The sequence below is a fragment of the Carassius auratus genome, chromosome 3 (assembly GCF_003368295.1).
Source record: "Carassius auratus strain Wakin chromosome 3, ASM336829v1, whole genome shotgun sequence".
Lineage (NCBI taxonomy): Eukaryota > Metazoa > Chordata > Actinopteri > Cypriniformes > Cyprinidae > Carassius > Carassius auratus.
Genome location: NC_039245.1, coordinates 9,099,303 through 9,119,028, shown reverse-complemented (window position 1 = coordinate 9,119,028; position 19,726 = coordinate 9,099,303). Strand labels below are relative to the sequence as shown.

The following is a 19,726-nucleotide window of genomic DNA, read 5'->3' as shown; positions in this document are numbered from 1 at the left end:
TTACATCCATTTTATACATAAACAGACTAATAAACCTAATGTGATGTCACACTTTATAAACATAAATAAAACAGGGAAATAGCGTCATCAGCAATTTTCATAATTTTTCCTTCAAAATGCATTCATTCAGATTGCTTGGAATCAGCATTCATTTAAATCTGAATGAATTCAGTTAAAACATATGAACATATACTACCCAAAATGTATGGTCCTGAAACTAACTGAATTTATTGATGATGAATATATGAAGCTGTTTGTGTGTGTGTGTGTGTGTGTGTGTGTGTGTGTGTGTGTGTCATTTATGTATGACTGATGTGAATACATCAAATTAAGTTTGCTAGTTCATAATAAAACAGCGTAAACCAAGTGGATGGAAATTTTAAATGCCATTCAAATACACAATCTTACATTTAGGAGTGTATGATTCACCACTTCAGTCTTCAACGTGGTGGTCTTTGCTGACTTTCTTCTTTACTTCTGCATGTCCTTCTCTCTCCTCAGGTGTCCTCTTCCTTCAGTTTGGAGATGAGACCAGACGTGTTCATATCACTCACGAGCTCAACAGTTTGGAGACCTTGCACGCACTCATCGTGCACATGTTCCCTCAGAAGCTGACAGCGGGAATGCTGAAGTCCCCGAACACAGCCATCTTGATCAAAGACGAAGCAAGGAACGTTTTCTACGAGCTGGAGGACGTGAGGGACATACAGGACCGCAGTATTATTAAAATCTATCGCAAAGAGCCCATCTATGCCTCCTATCCTGCTGCACATCTGGCCAATGGAGACCTCAGGGTGAGATATTCCAACTGCATTCAATGATTCATCTTACATTGTCTCAACATGGGCTTAAGGGTAAAAGAAGGCATCAAGCGTGATCCATATTTAAAGAATGTTTTCCTTTCCAAGTCAAAACAAGAAATCACGAGGTGAAGGATGTAGATCCCAGTATGTGGTAAGATGAAAGGCAGACCTAACCTTCAAATCGACGTCACGGTTCTTTGTGTGTGTTAAATGTTTTAAAGGGAAGAACCCGTTGTTTTATCCATTGAGCGACGTCTTTTAGATTTGGATGTTCTTGAACTCAGAGGTTTTTGAACTATGCATAGTTTTTGGGATATCACTTGGGAGTTTGTTTTACTTCGTGAGCTTGCTGTACTACCACGGGGAGTTTGATGTGGGATGACTTTGAAATGCGATCACGTTGCGTCACTCTGTTGATCAAATGTTCGTTTTTATTTCTCTGGCATGAGACGGCTTTACCATTTCATACCCACTGCTATTAGACACAAGTCTCTCAGCTAAATTAGTCATGAGTCTGTTAATGTATGCAAATGTTTCTGTTTATTGTCTGTTTGTGTGGGGTGTACAGTATGTGTGTACACTGATGTCTGAGCGTGTGTGTGTTTGTTTTTTAGAATGCTGTCAGGTTTAGGAAAGTAGAATGGGTTTTCGTGTAATGAATTTCTGACTGGTTGCTTGTATGATAATGAGATGCAGTCTGGCCTACGTTCAGGACCAGTAATTATTTACACACTAAAAGAGTCACTTAATTCAGGGGATTTCAAACTTTATGATGCCAAGAACTAGGTTAAAATATGATGACTTCCTATGCAGAACTGTTTGGTAAAATGTATAGGTGGTGATATTTCTTCTTCATTTATTTATTTATAAAGACCCCATTCTGTGTGAAAGAAAATATTAGACAAAATGTTTCTACAATTAAATTTCTTCTTAAATTTTTTTTTTCATTTAAAAATAATGAATACTGTATAAAAAATTATAGACTCTAAAATTTTACTTTTTTTGTTTGTTTTTTCTTTGTTTATTACTACTTTTAAATAAAACAAGTGGTTCCAAAGTGGCAGCCTGCTGTGAAAAGCTTATTGCACCTTTTGACCACTTTGAATTTATTCAGATTACCACTTGAGTTGAAACTTTACAGCCCTTCGCTCTTTATGTGTGTGTGTGAGAGAGAGAGAATATATAAAGCCCATTTCACTGTCATCAGCAGAACTCTGGACAGAACACGTCAACTGCACCCTGGAGTGTGTACTTGCATTCACTTCAGTGTGTCCCTGTCCGCAGGCTAACAAGCTATATCCCTATAATGCTTCAGTAAGTTCCACTTCTCTCAGACTATGGAACAAAAACAGACGGAGAGGGGAAAAGAAACAGAAAATATATCGAAAAAATGGATGAGTGCCTTAAGATAAAACAAAACAAACTGTGGAATAAATGCAAGTTAAGGGACAAGCAGATAGAAAATGTATAAAATGATATGAGGATGTAGCAAGGAGAGGTGAGAATGAAGAGAATGAGAGATACTGAGACGCAACAGGGCAGAAAAAGGGATCTGTTAGATGAGTGTGGGTTTCCTGGTGCTTGTGAATGGAGAGTTTAAAAGCTCTTCCTTCTGCTCATTGTAGCTTAGTAAAGTATATGTGCTCACTCAGAAGTGCTGTTGAAATCTGAATACAGTGTCATGTAATCCAATGTTATGCCAGTAGCTTTAGCTAGGCCGTGTGAAAGGAGTGAATAGAGTGAATGGAGCTCCCCAGAGTTGAATTACAGACCAGTGAAAAGAAAGAATGAGAGAGAAGGAGAGAATGGGGACAATGAGTCTAGATCTCCACTCTTGGTTTCGTGCTAAACCTCGGAGCTTTGAGATATTTGATTTGTCATCAACACATTTTGCCTTATGAATGATCTCTGACAAATATCCACTTCTCCTTAACACTACTAACCATGAATGTAACCAAATTATTCTATTGAACTGGTGTCTTTTCAGTTTTTGAAAGGAGCCAGTTTACAGTACATTTATGTAGGATTTTAAACATTCTATCAGACAAATAAAATGATATTATACCATCGGAACGTAAATGAATAAAAAATTAATGTTACATTCTTCTTCTTTTATGAATAAAAACAAACCCTTTTAGAAAAATGTAGATTTGTTGAAGAGGATATGTAATGCTTGACAAATTTAGTCAAAAAAATTAAATGAGAGTAGAGCTTGCCCATTTATGAACTTGGCTCCTCTGAAAACACAGATAATGTCACTTCCTCTTCATTATGCCATTTAAAATGACAGTTCACTATTATTTTGAAGTAAATAAGTGTTGTGAGGGAAATCAAATTGATTTATTATATTATATATCGTCATGTATTTAAAAAATATTTGTGAAAGATGTAAGTTTAAAAATAATTCACACTTTTGATCTGTGTATTGTGCAAATGGTACAATACTCCTTTAATCATTTCTATTGTTTCATGTATTATATCTTTTTATTATTATTATTGGACTTGGACACAGATTATTTATATAAATTACTCAAAAGTGTTGTATTCATAAGATTTCTTTTCAAGATTTAAGTAGCTTTATTGGCATGGTAAAAAAAAGTATCTTTACATTGGCAAAGCAAAGAAACATTTAAATAAACATTTAACACAAATATACATAAGAATATGTATATTCAAACTGGTGGCTTTTCAGTTTTTGAAAGAAGCTATTTTTTACCATACAGTAGATTTCTGTAGGATTTTAAACATTTTTTTCTCCTTTTCTTTTTTAGAGAGAGATGGTTTATTCATCCCGGGACTCCTCACCTACCCGTCGCCTCAACACTCTCCCTTCCTCCTCTGCCTCGCCCTCCTCCGGTTCTCCTTCTCGATCCCGTCTCTCCTACAGTGGAGGTCGGCCCCCTTCTTTTGCTGGTCCGGGTCACCCTCACTCACAAGGCCTCCAGCATCAGTCCCACTCCCACCACCCTTCACCCTCTCACGGACAGACTCAAGGCCTAAACCCCTCCTCCTCAGCCATCCTGGAGCGGCGTGATGTCAAACCTGACGAGGAGATGTCTGGTAAAAGCATGGTCCTCCTGAAGAATGAAGGTCTTTATGCTGATCCGTACAGTTTGATGCACGAGGGTCGGCTTAGTATCGCTTCTACTCAGTCCCTGGCCACCATCGCCGACCCCTTTGGCTTCCCAGTGTCAGGAGGTCTGTACCGCAGAGGTTCGATGCGGTCTCTCAGTACATACTCAGCTGCAGCACTGCAAAGCGACCTGGAGGACAGTCTGTATAAGCCTGGAGGTTCTCTATACTCCGATACCTACAGCAGCTCCACGCTTGGCATGGGCTTTCGTCTGCCGCCCTCCTCCCCGCAGAAGATTCCCGACGTGCAGCTGCGGGACAGGGAATCGTTCACAGGGTCTCCCAGCCGAGGGTCGCCTGTGAGAACCACCTTCCGCAAAGACTCCGCTTCCTCTTCTGTGTTTGTGGAGAGTCCCAAGTCCAGACCCAGCTCCAGTTCTGAACCCCTAGGTGATGGGAGTAAGGGACCCGGATTTGGGTCGTCATTGTCTGGGCCCGAGACGGACACACGGTGAGCTCTAGAAAAAGTACATTATGAATGCACTTTTTTTATTGACAAACACCCATTTTCTTTGACAAGAACTGTACGTCAGCCTACAAAACTCTCTGAACATAAATGAATAAACAGCATTTATTATTATGCAAATGCCAGAAAGGAATATTTATTAACCACAATACTGTTGAATAGTTTGGCACTGGTAAGAAAAATATTTTCTTATGCTTTCAAAGGCTGCATTTATTTGATCAATATAGTCAAATTTGTAATATTGTAAAATATTATTTAAATTTAATACAGCTGTTTTCTTTTACAATAAAAAAAAGAGGAACTGATATCATTGGACATTCCACGACATTCTAATTATTGAAATGCACCTGTAGAGAAGATATGTATATTTAAATAACTTATTTGTTAATTAAACTGAAACTTGATTTTATTTATTTTTTGATCATTTGAAACCAACATGAATATACAGAGTACATTTATAAGAACTTTGTACAAGAAACAAGCTTTTTAATATCTTGTTTGCTTTATCTTATTTCTTTATCTTATTTTATTTTTGGCATTATTGATTTTTTTGGGAAGTTCTGGGATGGTGTGACAAGTTTTCTAAAGATGCTGGATTGACTGAACAACTAAACAGTTTTTACTCTGTGTTAATCTACTGCTACTCATTAGAAGAAGAAATCTGCATCAGGGCACTGGCACTTTATTATTGAGAGGCCTTGAGTGATGCACCTAGACCAGAGGTGTCAAATCCGGCTCTTGGAGGGCCACTGTCCTGCAGAGTTTAGCTCCAATCCCAGTTTAACTGAAGTAATCAAGGTCTTAAAGATTACTAGAATCTTCTAGGTGGGACGAGTTGGAGCTAATCTCCTCAGGACGTTGGCTCTCCAGGAGCAGGATTGGACACCCCTGCCTTAGACAATCCACAGTTGGGGAAATCGAACAAATACCAGCCAATAACGGAGCATCTACTACTGTACCTAGACTACAGGACGTAGTACTTAGGAGAAAGTTTAAGTGAAAACTCATGTAAAAGAAATGTTAAAAAGTTTACACATAGATATTTTCTGTCTGTCTCGTTAGCAGGGATCGTATGGAGGCAATGGAGAAGCAGATAGCCAGTCTGACTGGACTGGTTCAGAGTGTCCTAACCCGAGCACCGGACAGCGACAGCACGTAAGACATGACAACATCCAAAGAGACATCTATGATCCATTTTCATGGAACCAGTCCAAGCCAGATGCTAACACAGTCTATGCCATCTCTCGTGTGTATGGAAAACATCTGTAGCATGTGAAATGTCCTTAACACTAAATTACCAGATACCACAATGCATTCAACCATTTCACACATGCTCACCATTTTGCAATCATGCGGTAATATCTTATCTATTTTGGCATATAGTTTCATAAGCTTGCAAAAATGTCTTAAGTTGCTGACTGTATAGTGTTTGTATTGAAATTGTGTGTGTTTTTGGTCTTCTTTGTCTTGCGATGGCCATGGGTCTTTGTACCTGATGCTTTGATGTCGCTGGTCATTTATTATCATTCATTATCGGATGTGACAAGACATACACATCAACTATTTTATGAAAGTAAATGAACAATATGTAGATCCTAACCTCAAAAAGAGAGTGTCGAGTAAAGAGCATTGAGTAGAGATTATAGGATTATTGTATAAAGAGTAAGTATGGTGTTTAATTCAGATTAGGCAAAGTTAGGATAGAAATGCCTGATGCAAATCCTGTTGTTGTTGTTGTTGTTTTTGTTTTTTAAGATAATCAGAGTGCAAATCTGTGCACTTTGGTGTTCAGAAGGATTTTGTTTAAAATCTTATTGCACTGAAATTTGTGCTTATGATTGAAACTGGTGTGAATATTGGCCTTAAAGATATTTTTAACTTGGAGTTCTTTGCTGACCTTTAGACATTATTAAAGCCAATGACCTGTGGTTAAGAATAGTGTTTAAATTGTTTTTGTTCAATATGAAGAATAGTAGCATATTGGGTTTTGTAACAATTCTAGTACACTACCGTTCAAAATATTGAGCTTGGTAAAATTGTTAGAAATAAGTGGCTTATGCTTATTAAGAGAGCATTTATTTGATCCCCCCCAAAAAATAGTTAAAACAGTAATATTGTGATTATTTTTTATATATATTGTGATTATTTTAATTACAATTATTAATTACTTACTAAGTCCAATCATCAGACAAATCATTCTAATATGCCGATTTGCTGCTCAAGAAACAATTCTTATTACAATTAATGTTGAAATTAGTTGTGCTGATAATTTATTCAGGATTATTTGATGAATAGAAAGAAGTGAATTTGATTAAAGATGTCTTTACTGTCACTTTGAAACAATTTAACATATTCTTACGGAATTACGGAAGTATTAATTCCTTTTAAAAAACGAAATCTTATTGACTCAAACATTTTGAACAGTAGTGTGAATTGTTTAACATGATAGTTTGACAGATTAAATTAAGCTGTGTTAAGGAATTATAATGTGTGGAAATAGAGAAGGTCACAATAACAATAGCATAGATAACAGTAGCTTTCAAGATAGATAGCATAGCCCTTTATTAGCCGCAGAGAAGGCTAGTGTAGTCTTGCGGTGTGTATTAGTGTAGTGTAGTGTCAGTGTAGTAATAGGTGCTATAGTACCGTGGTAGTATCATGGCTGTATGATCCTCAGATGCGGCCTGCTGCGTCTCTGCATGATGGCGGGCTGCCCTCCGGACCATGGTGCGGACTTTTCACGGCCCTTCCCTTTCTCTTCCAGCGAGAAGACCGAATCCACCAGCGACGGCTCCGCCACAGGAAGTAAGTCCAGCTACTTCTTAATGGTTGTCCAGAGCAGTTGTGAGGCAGGCTGTAAAACTAATGTCTGATATATCTAATATCATCTTCTTAGTTCCTTCTCAAATCCATAAAGGTCCTCAGAGAGCATCTTCATCAGTGGTCAAGCCTTCAAAGGCTGCAGCCAGAGTTTTAATTGGCTAGATATGTCTTTGAAGGTTCTCCGCGGTTAAGAGATTTGACTTACAACTCAGTAAAGAGTCATAGAGAGAGTTTTGCATGTGTCATAGTCTCCCCTTTTGAATCTGATCCATGACAAGTCCAATTCAGCACTGATTCTTTACTTCATTACGGTTATTTAGTTACCTGCGAGCTGAAAGCTTCTAATGTATGTTACAGCTGGCCGGCTGAAGAAGAAAGGTAGCCTTGTCTCTGCTCTCTCATATTTACTGTGGATTGATGTGTCTTTCCTGGTGTAGTGGGTGTGTTTGTTTTTATATATATATGAAAATGTCATCCTTCTGTTTATTTAACGGGATAGTTCACCCCAAAAAAATCTGTCATCATCATTTACTCTTTCTTCTGCTGAACACAAAGTAAGCTATTTTGAAGGATGTTGGTAATCAAACATTTGATTTCCGTAGTATTCAATGTGAACGGTTTGATTATCCACATTCTTCAAAATATCTTCTGCTGTGTTCAACAACCTCAAGGTGACTAAATGAAGACAGAATTTTCATTTTTGGGGGTGAACTGTCCCTTTAATGCCTGTTCCTACTGTATTTTTCCACGGTATCTCTCCTCTATGGCCTGCCTGCACTAGATATTTCTCTCCCTCAGTCTGTTTTCACTCCTAAACAAGACACATTCATACGCTGAAAACGAAGTGTGGGGAGGATGGTTTGTTTTTTGCATTTCCTGAATTTTGGGGAAAATGCACCCTTTTGTTAAAAACAACTGACTGGAGAGTGCTGGTATCTCTGTATTCCTCACTAACAGCATGCTCCTGAATGGGATCTGGAGGTGACAACACTCTTTGTGTGTGTGATGGTTTAGTGGATCTCTGTCTGAACACAGTGAAAGATGGGTGTAGAGCAAAAGTGCTTGATCTGGTTTCTGGAGATCTTCCTTCCTGCAGAGTTTAGCCTCAATCCTAATCATCTGGATCATCAATCCAGATAGTCAAGGTAATGGGGTTCACTTGATTGAAATTACAGCCAGATGTGTTAGAACATGGCTAGAGATAATACTGTGTTCAAATCCTCCTGGGAAGTTTCTCCTAACAAGTTCAGAAATCATAATTCTGACATTATAAAAAGATGATTTGGCTCAGAATGAAATAGATTCACTGGGCAATTTCATATTTCTTTCTGTTTAATTCAACTTACCTACTAAAACAGCAAGCTTTTTAGAGCTAATGAAAGAGAATAAAGAGCAAAAATGCACATTAAGTGTGTAATTGTGTATTTATTGGTGTGTTTTATCAGTCCATGCTTACATGGATCTCTTCGTAAACCAACTAAATGGCTAGTGTTTTCTTGCAATATTTTTGGTTATTCTTGTTTAATCTGCCACAATAGCCTAACCTCAACTTGAAAAGTCTGGCCTTATGCAACATTCAGGTTGGAAATATCATAGTTTTGTGAACATGAATGTCATATTATTTACCAGTGGTTTCCAGAAAAATATTAAGCAACACATAGAGCTTCCCAGGTGGACTTGAATGCAGCATTATCCTGAGTTTCTGAATACTAAATATGACTTTATGTTTGCATTCTGTGTGTTAAACTTTTAAACACGGTCATTGTAACATGAAAGCAGCATAAACTCTGTTGTAAGGTCGATCTCCAGGAGCAGGACTAAACAATGCTGGTGTATAAGGTGTAAATGGGTAAGAGTGAAATAATTCAGATTGGACTGAGTGTGTCTCTCGAGCTCAAAGTGTTGACTATTTGTCCTGTGTTGTGGTTATTAGCGCTGACTCCATCTGCACCGCTGGCACTGATGCCTCCGCCTTCATCTGGAGGCTCTCAGGCCTCCACCGTCTCCAGGCTACAGATGCAGCTTCACCTGCACGACCTACAACAGAACGCCACCGATCTGCGCAAACAGCTCGCCCAGCTCCGTAAAATGCAGGTAAGACGTTACAATCTCATGCATCTCGACACACAGCAGGTAACTGAGCAGATATGATGTGATAAAGCGGCATGTGATGAATCACATCTCTTCCATGTTAATCTGAGTTTTTGTCCTCACCATGGGTGACCATCAGAAACGTAGCATGTCAAGACAGTTTGTCAGTTGCTTTGTTTCTATTTTCGACACATCTCGTCGGGAGTCCTCCTCAAAGCTAGATATTAAACTTTACATCAAACTTCAAAGGTTTTCTGACTGACTGTCATTTTATGGCTTAATGTGGCATTTAGCTTTCAGTGAGTCAAGTTTAAATTACATTTATTTATATATTGCTTTGTGTAAAACAGATTGTGGTGAAAAACCAGCTACAGAGAAATATAGTAACAGGAAAATAACAGTGTTAATGTTGCAGAGTTCATTAATTATTAAACACATTCAATTTCAGCTGTAAGCAGCTCTGCAAAAGAAAATAGTGTCGTTATTCTGCTCAATTTAGTTGCATGTTGATTCAGTTTAGTTCGGTAACAGTGTAAATGGTTGTGAAACAAATTCAGTTCAGCTGTAAACAGCTCTACTGAAGGTAACAGTGTCATTACTCAGCTCGGTTCAGTTCAATATTGAGAACTCAAATGTTTCTTGACGCTCAGAACTGTGTAATTTCACTCCTACTTAGAAAGGTGTATGTTTTCTATTGTCAACAACACTCACAGTGTCATTTCAAATGATCATACATTACATAAAATACTGCTTTAATTTGATAGCTGAAAATTATGATTGCTGTATCTTTTTAACTGTTAGTTTCATTTGTAGAAACACACACAGTTGGAAGGTCAGGCATAGTTATTATCACAAGACCTCAAGGTCTCAAATTAAGGAATAATTGACAACGAACGACTGAATATTGAACATGTAATGCATACTTGAGGTCAAATGCAGAATGATGCGATGCCAGTTGCCTGTTCCACCTTAGGTGTGTACTAACATTTCAACTCTTAAGCAGTTCAGTGTCAATTATTCCACTTATACCATGGAAATCAATTGTACATGTGCTTATGTTTAAATATTGGTTAAACGTAAACCGCCCTTATAAGTTAACTGTAATTCAGTCTGCAGACCTGGAAATACTTTAAAATCACATTGGAATGAATGTCAACCAATCAGAATCAAGAATTGAACAGTGCTGCAGTAGAAAGTGTTGCACTAACCTGCACCTCACACTGCAAGCCTTCTAGATGTGTGTCTGCTGACAGGGAGGACGATTTAAGGAGGTGATACAGAAGTTGGTACAAAAGGCACAGACGGCAGGAGCAGCAGTGCCGATTTATAGTCTTCACAAGATCTCACAGTCTCATTTATTTATACAAAGCAATGAAAAAACCAAGAGGATGTGCTGAATGGCCTCATCTGGTATTTATGGCAGATTTGTTGCTCCATGTCCTGGTGCTGTTCGTGTGTGGTGTGGAGGAGGAAATGCATTGATTTCGGTCATGTTTAAAGTCCAATACGGAAAGTTGACGTGCATTGCGCTTTTCAGCATTCGAACCAGAGGACTTGGAAGATAAAATCAAACCTGTTCAAACATTTTTTATTGTGTTACTTTTGATTGTAATACATATTTACAAAAGATAGACTGGGGTCTAAAAGTCTGAGACGACACAGAAAATATCCAATTCAAAATGGCTTACTTTTTACATTACAGAAAGTTTATATTGAAATGCTGGTGTTCTGTACCAGTGTGTATTGAGTTAGGCAGAAAAACTGAGAAAAAGACTGAAAAAGAGGGAGAAGAGTGATATTTGATAAGTTACCTCTATGGGAAAAAGGGAGGTCTTTGCAAACATAAGAACATTCATATACTGTATCAGTCAGAAATGTATCTGTCAAAATGTCAGATATTTTGAGATGTGAGCCCACTATTCCAAGACAACAGTCTCTGACGAGCAGGATGGATATAGAATCTGATGTGTGAATGAGGGCAAAATGTCTTAAATAAAAAACATATGGATGGTGTTGTAAACTGTTGAAATTCCTTGTACGGGCAGCTGTCAGATAATCATGGTGACATGTTGAGCAGGAGTGTGATAAAGGGAAATGTTTGTGTTAGTGAATCTGTGAAGGAGGAGAGTAAAGGAGGATGTGCAGGGAGCTTTAGGGAGGGCTGAAAGCCAGCAGAGAGGAGACGGCACACTAACAGTCTGACACATCCTGTCATACCCTTTCCTTTCTGTACTTACAGTCTTGTATTTACAGAATCATTTTGAAATGATTTTTTTTCTAGCCTCTGAAAATCATGGAAATTTTTACAGCGGAAAATATTTTTTTTCTAGTTATGCTCAGCTATAAAATTGTATCAGACCTTTCTCTTTTTGAGTGCAGTGTCTATATACGGGGCTCTCACACCAATAAATCTTCAAGACTTTTCCAGTCATCTGTGATTTCTGGATAAAGATTAAGATTATCTTTATGTGGATTGCACTCACAAAGAGCAATTTTAGCTCATTAAATATTTCAAAGCCAAACATGAATAAAAAACTAAAATATAAACATAATAATATTTGATTTGACATATAGAAAAAGATTTATTAAATAATATATTTTTTTATACTTTTATTCATCAATGATGCATTAAATCAAAAGTGATGGTAAAGACTTCCACAGTGTTACAATACATTTCTTTTTGAAATCAATGTTCTTTTAAATCATCAAAGAATCCAGAAAAAAAGAAGAAAAAAAAAAAACAGTTTCCACAGAAATATTACACAGCACAACATTGATAATAATAATAAATGTTTCTACAGCAGCAAATCGGCATATTAGAATGATTTCTGAAGACTGGAGTATGACTGCTTTAAAGTGTGAGAATGCTGTATTTCTTACACTACTGTGTGTAAGTATATCTAAGTGTGTGTGTATTTATGTGTAAGTGAGCATTTGTTCAACTAGTCATTCATTTTCTGACTGCTGCTATGTGTGATTCACTCCTATAGCAGGGCAAGCAATAACTCTTAATATCATACTCAATGATGAGATGGTATGGGCCAGCAGGGATATATAGATGAAGAGAATGAGGAACCGGCCCCAAATCAAGTCAGCTTTTCAGTCAGTAGTGGTTTAATAAAAAATGACTGTGGAATGATAGCTACTGGTGTGATTCATGAGTGAACACCCGCATCTCAACTGGGTATTCTCTGAATAAACACTAAAAAACAGGAAAGGAAATTCTGGAAAGAGATTGAGTTTCTATCAATTGAAGCAAAGAAATTTGATCTTTTATACTAATGATTAATTTTCTTATTCAATTAGTGACCTAGAAAGTGTGCAGAATCTTAAACATTCCTTGTTGTTTCCTACACAATGGTTCATGTTAATTTTTTTTTCATATGGAATTTTAAACCCCTAGAATTGTAATGTGATAACAGATTTTTGGACCCTGCTGTACATATGTCTAAAAAAGATAGATTTTTTTTTTTGCATGATTCTGATTTCCCTTATCACATGGTATTATGTATAATACTATACTGCACCAATTAAGAGTCTGCATTTACAAAAGAATGACAATTCCACACTGCAAAAAATTTACATATAATTATAAAATATAAATAAATTAAATGTTAAATAAATATATACAGTATATATAATGTATAATAAGTATAAATAAGATGTCTTTTTTTTTAGTTCACTAACTTTTACCATACTGAAATGCAGAGTACTGTATAATTTTGGGGTGGATGTGAGTTGGAAGCCAAAGAATTAAATGCATGGTCAGTGAGATTGGTCTCAATTTTTGCTATCTTTGCTATCGAGAAGCAAGCCGCTGGTGTCATGACAACTACAGATTGCTGAGTTAGACAATTACCTGCCTGAATGCCAGAGCTCCAGACACAGCCCCTGCACTCATCCTGTTACCTAGGAGACATGGATATGTTGAATAATGCATGAGACTCATAAATAATTCAGCTCGAGGAGGAACTACCACCAAATGACACTAAAATTGCATCTTACACACAAACGTACAGTGTACAAAAACACAGTTTTTACACACTTTTCTCGTTATCGGAGCTATGAAAGTGACAAAAACCGCCGTGTTTTTTTCTCTCAGGGCAAACAAACACTGCAGAATGCTTACACATCACAACATTATGGTGATGTCTGGCACTCCAACTCCCACACAACCTTCAACATACACAGATTGAAAATACCAGAAAATAAACTCAAGGACATGGATGCGCATTCCCATTAGGGCATTCAAGAGACCTTAAATGAATGTGATCCTTCATAAACACTATCAAGGATAGTATATATATATGATCGCTTATAAGTACACAAACACGCACACTAGCAAGGTCAGTTCTATAATATCATACCTTCACATTCAAGATGACCGCTGCATATGGTCAAAGACAGGTCGATGTGACATGAAGACACATATGTGAGTCGTCTGATGGATGTGTTGTGATGGATTGTGACAGCTGACCTTCCGTAAAACTCAAAACTCCCAAGTACAGTAATGTAGCCACCCATTAAAGCTCCTACACTGATACACCTGAAACATCTGAAGACTGTAATGCTTAACAACCATTCATAGACTAATACTTAACCTAGAAGGGTTGCGACTGGTTTAAGGGGAGTATTGTTCTCACCATAGGAAGTTGATCCAGTAACATGTCCTGCATTATAAAACATCTCAAAGCAGTTTTTCTAAATGTTTTGAACAGAAAGCCACTGCTGTCCTACACAATATTTGACACCCCCCATATAGTGTTCTAGTGTTTCTATTGTAGTTATGAAAAAGCAATATTAGCAATATAAAATGATAGAGATATTCTTTATTAAAATTAAGAGTCAACCAAGCCCTCCTAAAATGGCTCATTCTTACACGCCCCCACATCTACATTTGCAAAATGCCGCCCAAATGTTCATGCAAATTCTAATGTGTTTGTGTGTAGTTGCAGAACCAGGACTCCATATGCAGTCTGCTGAAGAGGACCGAGACAGAGCTGAGTCTCCGTCTATCAGATGCGCTGAGGAAACAGGAAGACCCTCTCCAGAGACAGCGCCTCCTAGTGGAAGAGGAGAGACTCAAGTACCTGAATGAGGAGGAACTCATCATACAGCAACTGCAGTGCGTCTCGCATACAATATGTGCTCATAATGTGCTGATAATGCAGTCTGAGGTGCTAGCTTAGTGACACTGCTGCATAATGTGCAAAAAAATATTTTCCCACTTATTCTTATTGCATAGGTTCTCATCAACTCATACCTAAAAGCGAATAAATGCATAACAAAGAGATATAAACAGTCTCAGTCAAAGTCCTGCAGACCTGCACCTCACCTTTAGCTTGTACAACAAACAGACAGCATTTCATTGATTTATTTTGTTCCAATTAAAAGCAGCAGGGTAACTAAATCCGCCTCTTTAACCCGCTGCCAGATCAGTCGTGTTGCTTTTAATTGATAGCGGTTATTAAGTATAGCTAAGAGCCAGTTAATGTTATTCAATTATTAACGGGATGCTGTTTGTAACAAACCATTTTGTAAGGGGTGGATTTATTTGACGTGGTTAAATTGGATTTCGACTGTAAACACTCCGACTGTGTCTCAGTCGTTTAGTGCTAATACACCCTGCTGCAATGACACTTATTCAAATTCGTGCCGACGCCACACCGCAGGGAGGTGGGCCTGGGATTTTCACACTCATCTCTGATGTCAGAAACATCAGAATGTAAAAAATGCCCTTCTGTGTAATAACACTGAGGTGCTTTATGACAGCATCAATTCATTTGTCTTGCATGTTTATGCTCTTTCTGAAACAATCAATATGTAATGAGCGGGTGTTTGTGTTCGACAGTGATCTGGAAAAGTCAGTGGACGAAATCCAGAAGGAGTTGTCAGTCAATCACCGACATGTGACAGTGCAGGAGCTGGAGGAGAAAAGCTCGCTGCTGAGGAAACTGGGAGAGACTCTCACAGAGCTGAAGAGTGAGACAGACTCAGACTCTCTTCTGTCCTTCACAGGCTGGCACTTGAACCTTAGTTACAGAAGAGAGATGTTCACTTCTCTGCCTGTCTGTTTTTGTCTTTGTCTCTCTCGTTCAGATCAGTTTCCAGGCCTCCAGAGTAAAATGCGTGTGGTGTTACGAGTGGAAGTGGAAGCTGTGAAATTCCTGAAAGAGGAGCCACACAGACTGGACGCCCTGCTTAAACGCTGCAAATCTATCACAGACTCTCTCTCCACGCTGAGGAGGTAGACAAACACTTACTAACAACTATGTAATCTTTCCTTATCTAGCCACACATTCTGACTGTGTCTCAAATGTAATTTACTCTTCATAATTTTGAGTGCCATTCTATGGATTAATCAGGCAGGTGAATGAAGGAGTGTGGAAAACCCAGGATGAGTATTCCAGCCCCTCCCCTAAACTCGGAGGAGGGGATGAGTACAGGAAGAACCCAGACTTTGACATTCCAACCAGCCCACCGCTAAACCTCAATGAGACCAGCCTGGCTAACTGGAGCCCTCACTCTGGTCAAGGCCACGGTCACTCGAACCCTTCTGGTGCACAGCGTGAGAGAGATTCTCATGGGACGGTGGGCTCTTTGAAGGGACGGGAGCTGGGCGAGCTGGGAGGTCGAGGCGGGTCTGAAAAGGCCTCATCTGTGGAAGTGAGACTGGTGAGGAATGGGATTTAAAATGAAAGTAATTGTTTGTCTAAATGTATGTAATAGCAATACCTTTTAATTTAGCAATGTTTTTTGGATATGTAAAGGCCATGTCAGATGTAATTTAATTAGACAATAGTATGAAGGTATATTTTTAAATTAGAAATTAACATTGGGTTATTTATGTTGCTAAAAAGTATGATAATGGTTTAATCGACAACTTAAAATACTTACTGTGCAAAAGTTGCAGAACTGTTTAGTAATGAAATTGGTAAAGACACACTAATGCTCAAAAAAGATATTAATGCTTTTATTCAGCAATGACGAATCAGATTGGTGATGGTGATGGTAAGGACATTTATAATGATGTAAACTATTTTTTTTTTATGCTGTTGTTGTTTTTTTAGCTTTCTACTCATCAAAGGGTCCTGAAAAAATATCTCAAACATCTTAAAATATTTCCACAAAAATATTACGCAGCACAACTGTTATCATCATTAATAATATCAAAAAATTATTGAGCAGCTAATCAGCATATTGATATAAGAATGGTTTCTGAAGGAGCATGTGACACTAAAGACTGGAGTAATGTATGCTGAAAATTCAGCTTTCCAATCACATAAATAAATTTAATTTTTACATATATTAAAATAGGTGTTATTATAAATAGTAATAACATATCTTACTGTTTTTACTGTTCATTTCATTTAACAAATGCAGTCTTGGTAAGCATAAGAGACTTTTTTCAAACACAATAAATGCTTACTGTCCTCAAACTTAGAATAATAGTATAACTTTTGAAATCTTGTTGTGAATGTGTTTCGAGATGAACAAACAGACTTGGTGTGAATCTGCTTTAACAGTTCAGCTTCTTTAGCTGTTTTGAAGCACTAAAGATGTTGTATGTCTCTTCAGGCAGCAGAGCGGGATTGGGAAGAGAAGAGGGCCAGTCTAACACAGTACAGTGCTCAGGACATTAATCGACTGTTGGAGGAGACTCAGGCGGAGCTCATGAAGGCAATTCCTGACTTGGACTTTGCTGCCAAGCAGATCAGACCTACTCAGAACCAGATTCAAAACCAAAACCAGAGCCAGAGTCCATCTAACACCAATGCCACACCTGAACACAAGCCAAATAAACCTCAGAATAAACTTTCCAGTAAAGACAGCGGATCCAGACGAGGTTCGGATGAGCTGACGGTGGCAAGGTATCGAACGGAGAAGCCCTCAAAATCCCCCCCTCCTCCCCCTCCCCGCCGGAGTTTCCCGTCCTCCCCTGGCCTGACTACACGCAGCGGAGAGATGATCATTCCTGGAAAGAGTATAAAGGTGAGTGGTGACAATCAGAATGACCCACAGATGATTGTGCATGTGTGCGTTTATGCATGCAAACTTTCTCAAACATTTACATGCAAGCTGTTTTTGAAAGAGAAGCACACCGACCGTCAGAGGAGTCAGGGAACACACTACATCACTTTTATTTGAGTGCAGGCTTCTCATAAAATCCGCCTGTGTTTGTAGGTATGTTAGTTATGGTTGATATTTACTTTATCACCTCAATTGATCCTATGGTGATAAATGGCCTGTTGGTCACAGATGAATTTGAGAGAGACTGAGAGCGATTAAAATGGCTCTAGGTGTTAATTTCCCTTGTGTTTACTTTTAATTAAGATTCAGTCATTACATACAATGGGATATATTCTATACTTCAGTAGCCTTTTAGATATTATTTTCTGGAATTTAGGTGTAATGTCTGTCAAAACAGCCATAATTAATTGTATTAATTTATTTTCATCCACCATAAATAAGTAAACTAATGTTTAATCTTTATATCTTTATATATCATTTGTTTGTTAATCCATAAATAAATTATTATATTTTATATTATTAATTAATTGATCGGTTCAGTCATAAATAAATCAATATTTAATATTTAGTATTAATATTAATAGTTAATATTTCATAAGAAAATTTCCTTAAATTAAAAAATAAATAAATAACAATTATACATACATACATGTGATTGATCCATTCAATATTTTCTTGTTGCAGAGAATGTCCATATGCATAAGCAACAACATTGAGACATTTTAAGTGTGACTTAACACAGTCTCTACAATTGTGTGTTCCCTTTAAAAACATGCAATAAGTATATAAAGATTTGTCTTTTGTCTTTGTGTATCTAAACAGAAGTCAGAATCAGAGGAGACTGAGTCTCAGAAGCCACACGTTAAGCTGAGGAGGAGTGTATCTGAAGCCCCCCGACCGGCCTCCACACCTCCAACCATTGCTGGTGGAGAGCGAGAGGAGGGCGCAGAGGACAAGTTAGCAGCTGAGCTGGAGGTGAGCACTTGTATTACCTGAAGAGTCTCATCAGACCGTCTGTACCCTAACGGCTGAAGTGTTAATGTTGGTGATTAATGTCCATATGTCACAAGCACCAGATGTGTCTAGTGTGCTGTACATCCACAGAGAAGTGCAATTACATTCACACACACACACAATGGTGGCTTCTACCAGTTGGCTGGTTCACTCATTCATTAAGAACCCATTAGCAGGCAGGAGATCTGAATATCTGTCTGTGCTCTTTGGCTCATGAACTATTAAGCTCAAATGAACGGTTTGATAATGTCTTGTGCTGTACTGATGTAAAGTGCTGTTAGTTAGGCACAATATTGTGGGATACCGTTTGTGTCTAATTTAACTTTATGTAGAATCAACAACCATAACATCTAATATACTGTATGCCAGCTCACTTACACATATACTTTATATCTCTAGATGCATTAGCAATGTCAGAGCAGGGTTATGCTCCACTCAGATTGAATTGGGAATGCCTTCTACATGCTGATTCTATTCCAATTTAAACTGAATTTGAAGGATGCAGAATTGTAATTTAAGAAAGTAAAAAAATAAATAAATAAATAAAATGCTAAGAAATTCATATAAAGTACCTGCTGTAATAGTGATATTATGTCATACCTACCACACACTGGATATTTCCAAAAAACAGTACACCATATTAATAATCTTAGTCTTTGTAAACTCTATAATTTATATATATATATATATATATATATATATATATATATATATATATATATATATATATATATATTATATGTTTTAAGATTTTTAAAAAAAAAATTGAAAGAAGTCTCTTATGCTCAATTTATATATTTTTTTAAATATTTAATAACTATGTATTGATAAAATTGTTATTTAAAAAACTATTTTAATATAGTTCAAAATGTAATTTCAGCAGTCATTACTCCAGTCTTCAGTGTCACATGATCCTTTGAAATCATTCTAATATGCTGATTTACTGCTTAAGAAACATTTATTAGCAAGTTTGAAAAGTTGTGCTTCTATGCTTCATAATATCAAAGATCAAAAGAACAGCATTTATTTGAAGTAGATTATTGTAACATTTTAATATAAATATGCCACAATATGGCATATAATATGGCATGTGAATGAAGGACCGAACTTGGGTCGCCCAAAGCACCAATGAATGCATCCTTGCTGAATAAAAAAATTTAATCTTACCGTTTTAAACGTTTTAACAGTGATCTATGGGACGATTATTGTTATTATTTTAAAAATCGTAGTTTTTGAGGGTTTTGAACTAGTTTAGCTGCTTCAGAACATGCATCAGATCATTTTATATTTGTTTAATCGATGCACAATTGAATTCTAACCTCTCTCCCTAGCTGTCGCTATTATCATTTTACCAGGGGGCCATTGC

General features: G+C 37.4%; 1 protein-coding gene across 10 annotated transcripts in view; it reads left to right on the top strand.

Moving 5' to 3' along the window:
* Positions 1-19,726, top strand: part of srcin1a (SRC kinase signaling inhibitor 1a) — a 100,352-nt gene that overhangs the window by 69,122 nt on the left and 11,504 nt on the right. For 4 of the 10 annotated variants that reach the window (XM_026207981.1, XM_026207962.1, XM_026208028.1 and 1 more), the window contains 12 exons: positions 502-794; positions 3,575-4,386; positions 5,464-5,556; positions 7,079-7,206; positions 7,582-7,602; positions 9,158-9,318; positions 14,265-14,440; positions 15,167-15,297; positions 15,415-15,562; positions 15,681-15,990; positions 16,894-17,307; positions 18,169-18,321. In XM_026207981.1, coding sequence (XP_026063766.1) covers positions 502-794; positions 3,575-4,386; positions 5,464-5,556; positions 7,079-7,206; positions 7,582-7,602; positions 9,158-9,318; positions 14,265-14,440; positions 15,167-15,297; positions 15,415-15,562; positions 15,681-15,990; positions 16,894-17,307; positions 18,169-18,321 — 2,840 coding nt within the window. The remainder of the gene's footprint in view (positions 1-501; positions 795-3,574; positions 4,387-5,463; positions 5,557-7,078; positions 7,207-7,581; positions 7,603-9,157; positions 9,319-14,264; positions 14,441-15,166; positions 15,298-15,414; positions 15,563-15,680; positions 15,991-16,893; positions 17,308-18,168; positions 18,322-19,726) is intronic. The other 6 variants (XM_026207990.1, XM_026207971.1, XM_026208020.1 and 3 more) reach the window with 5 other exon arrangements.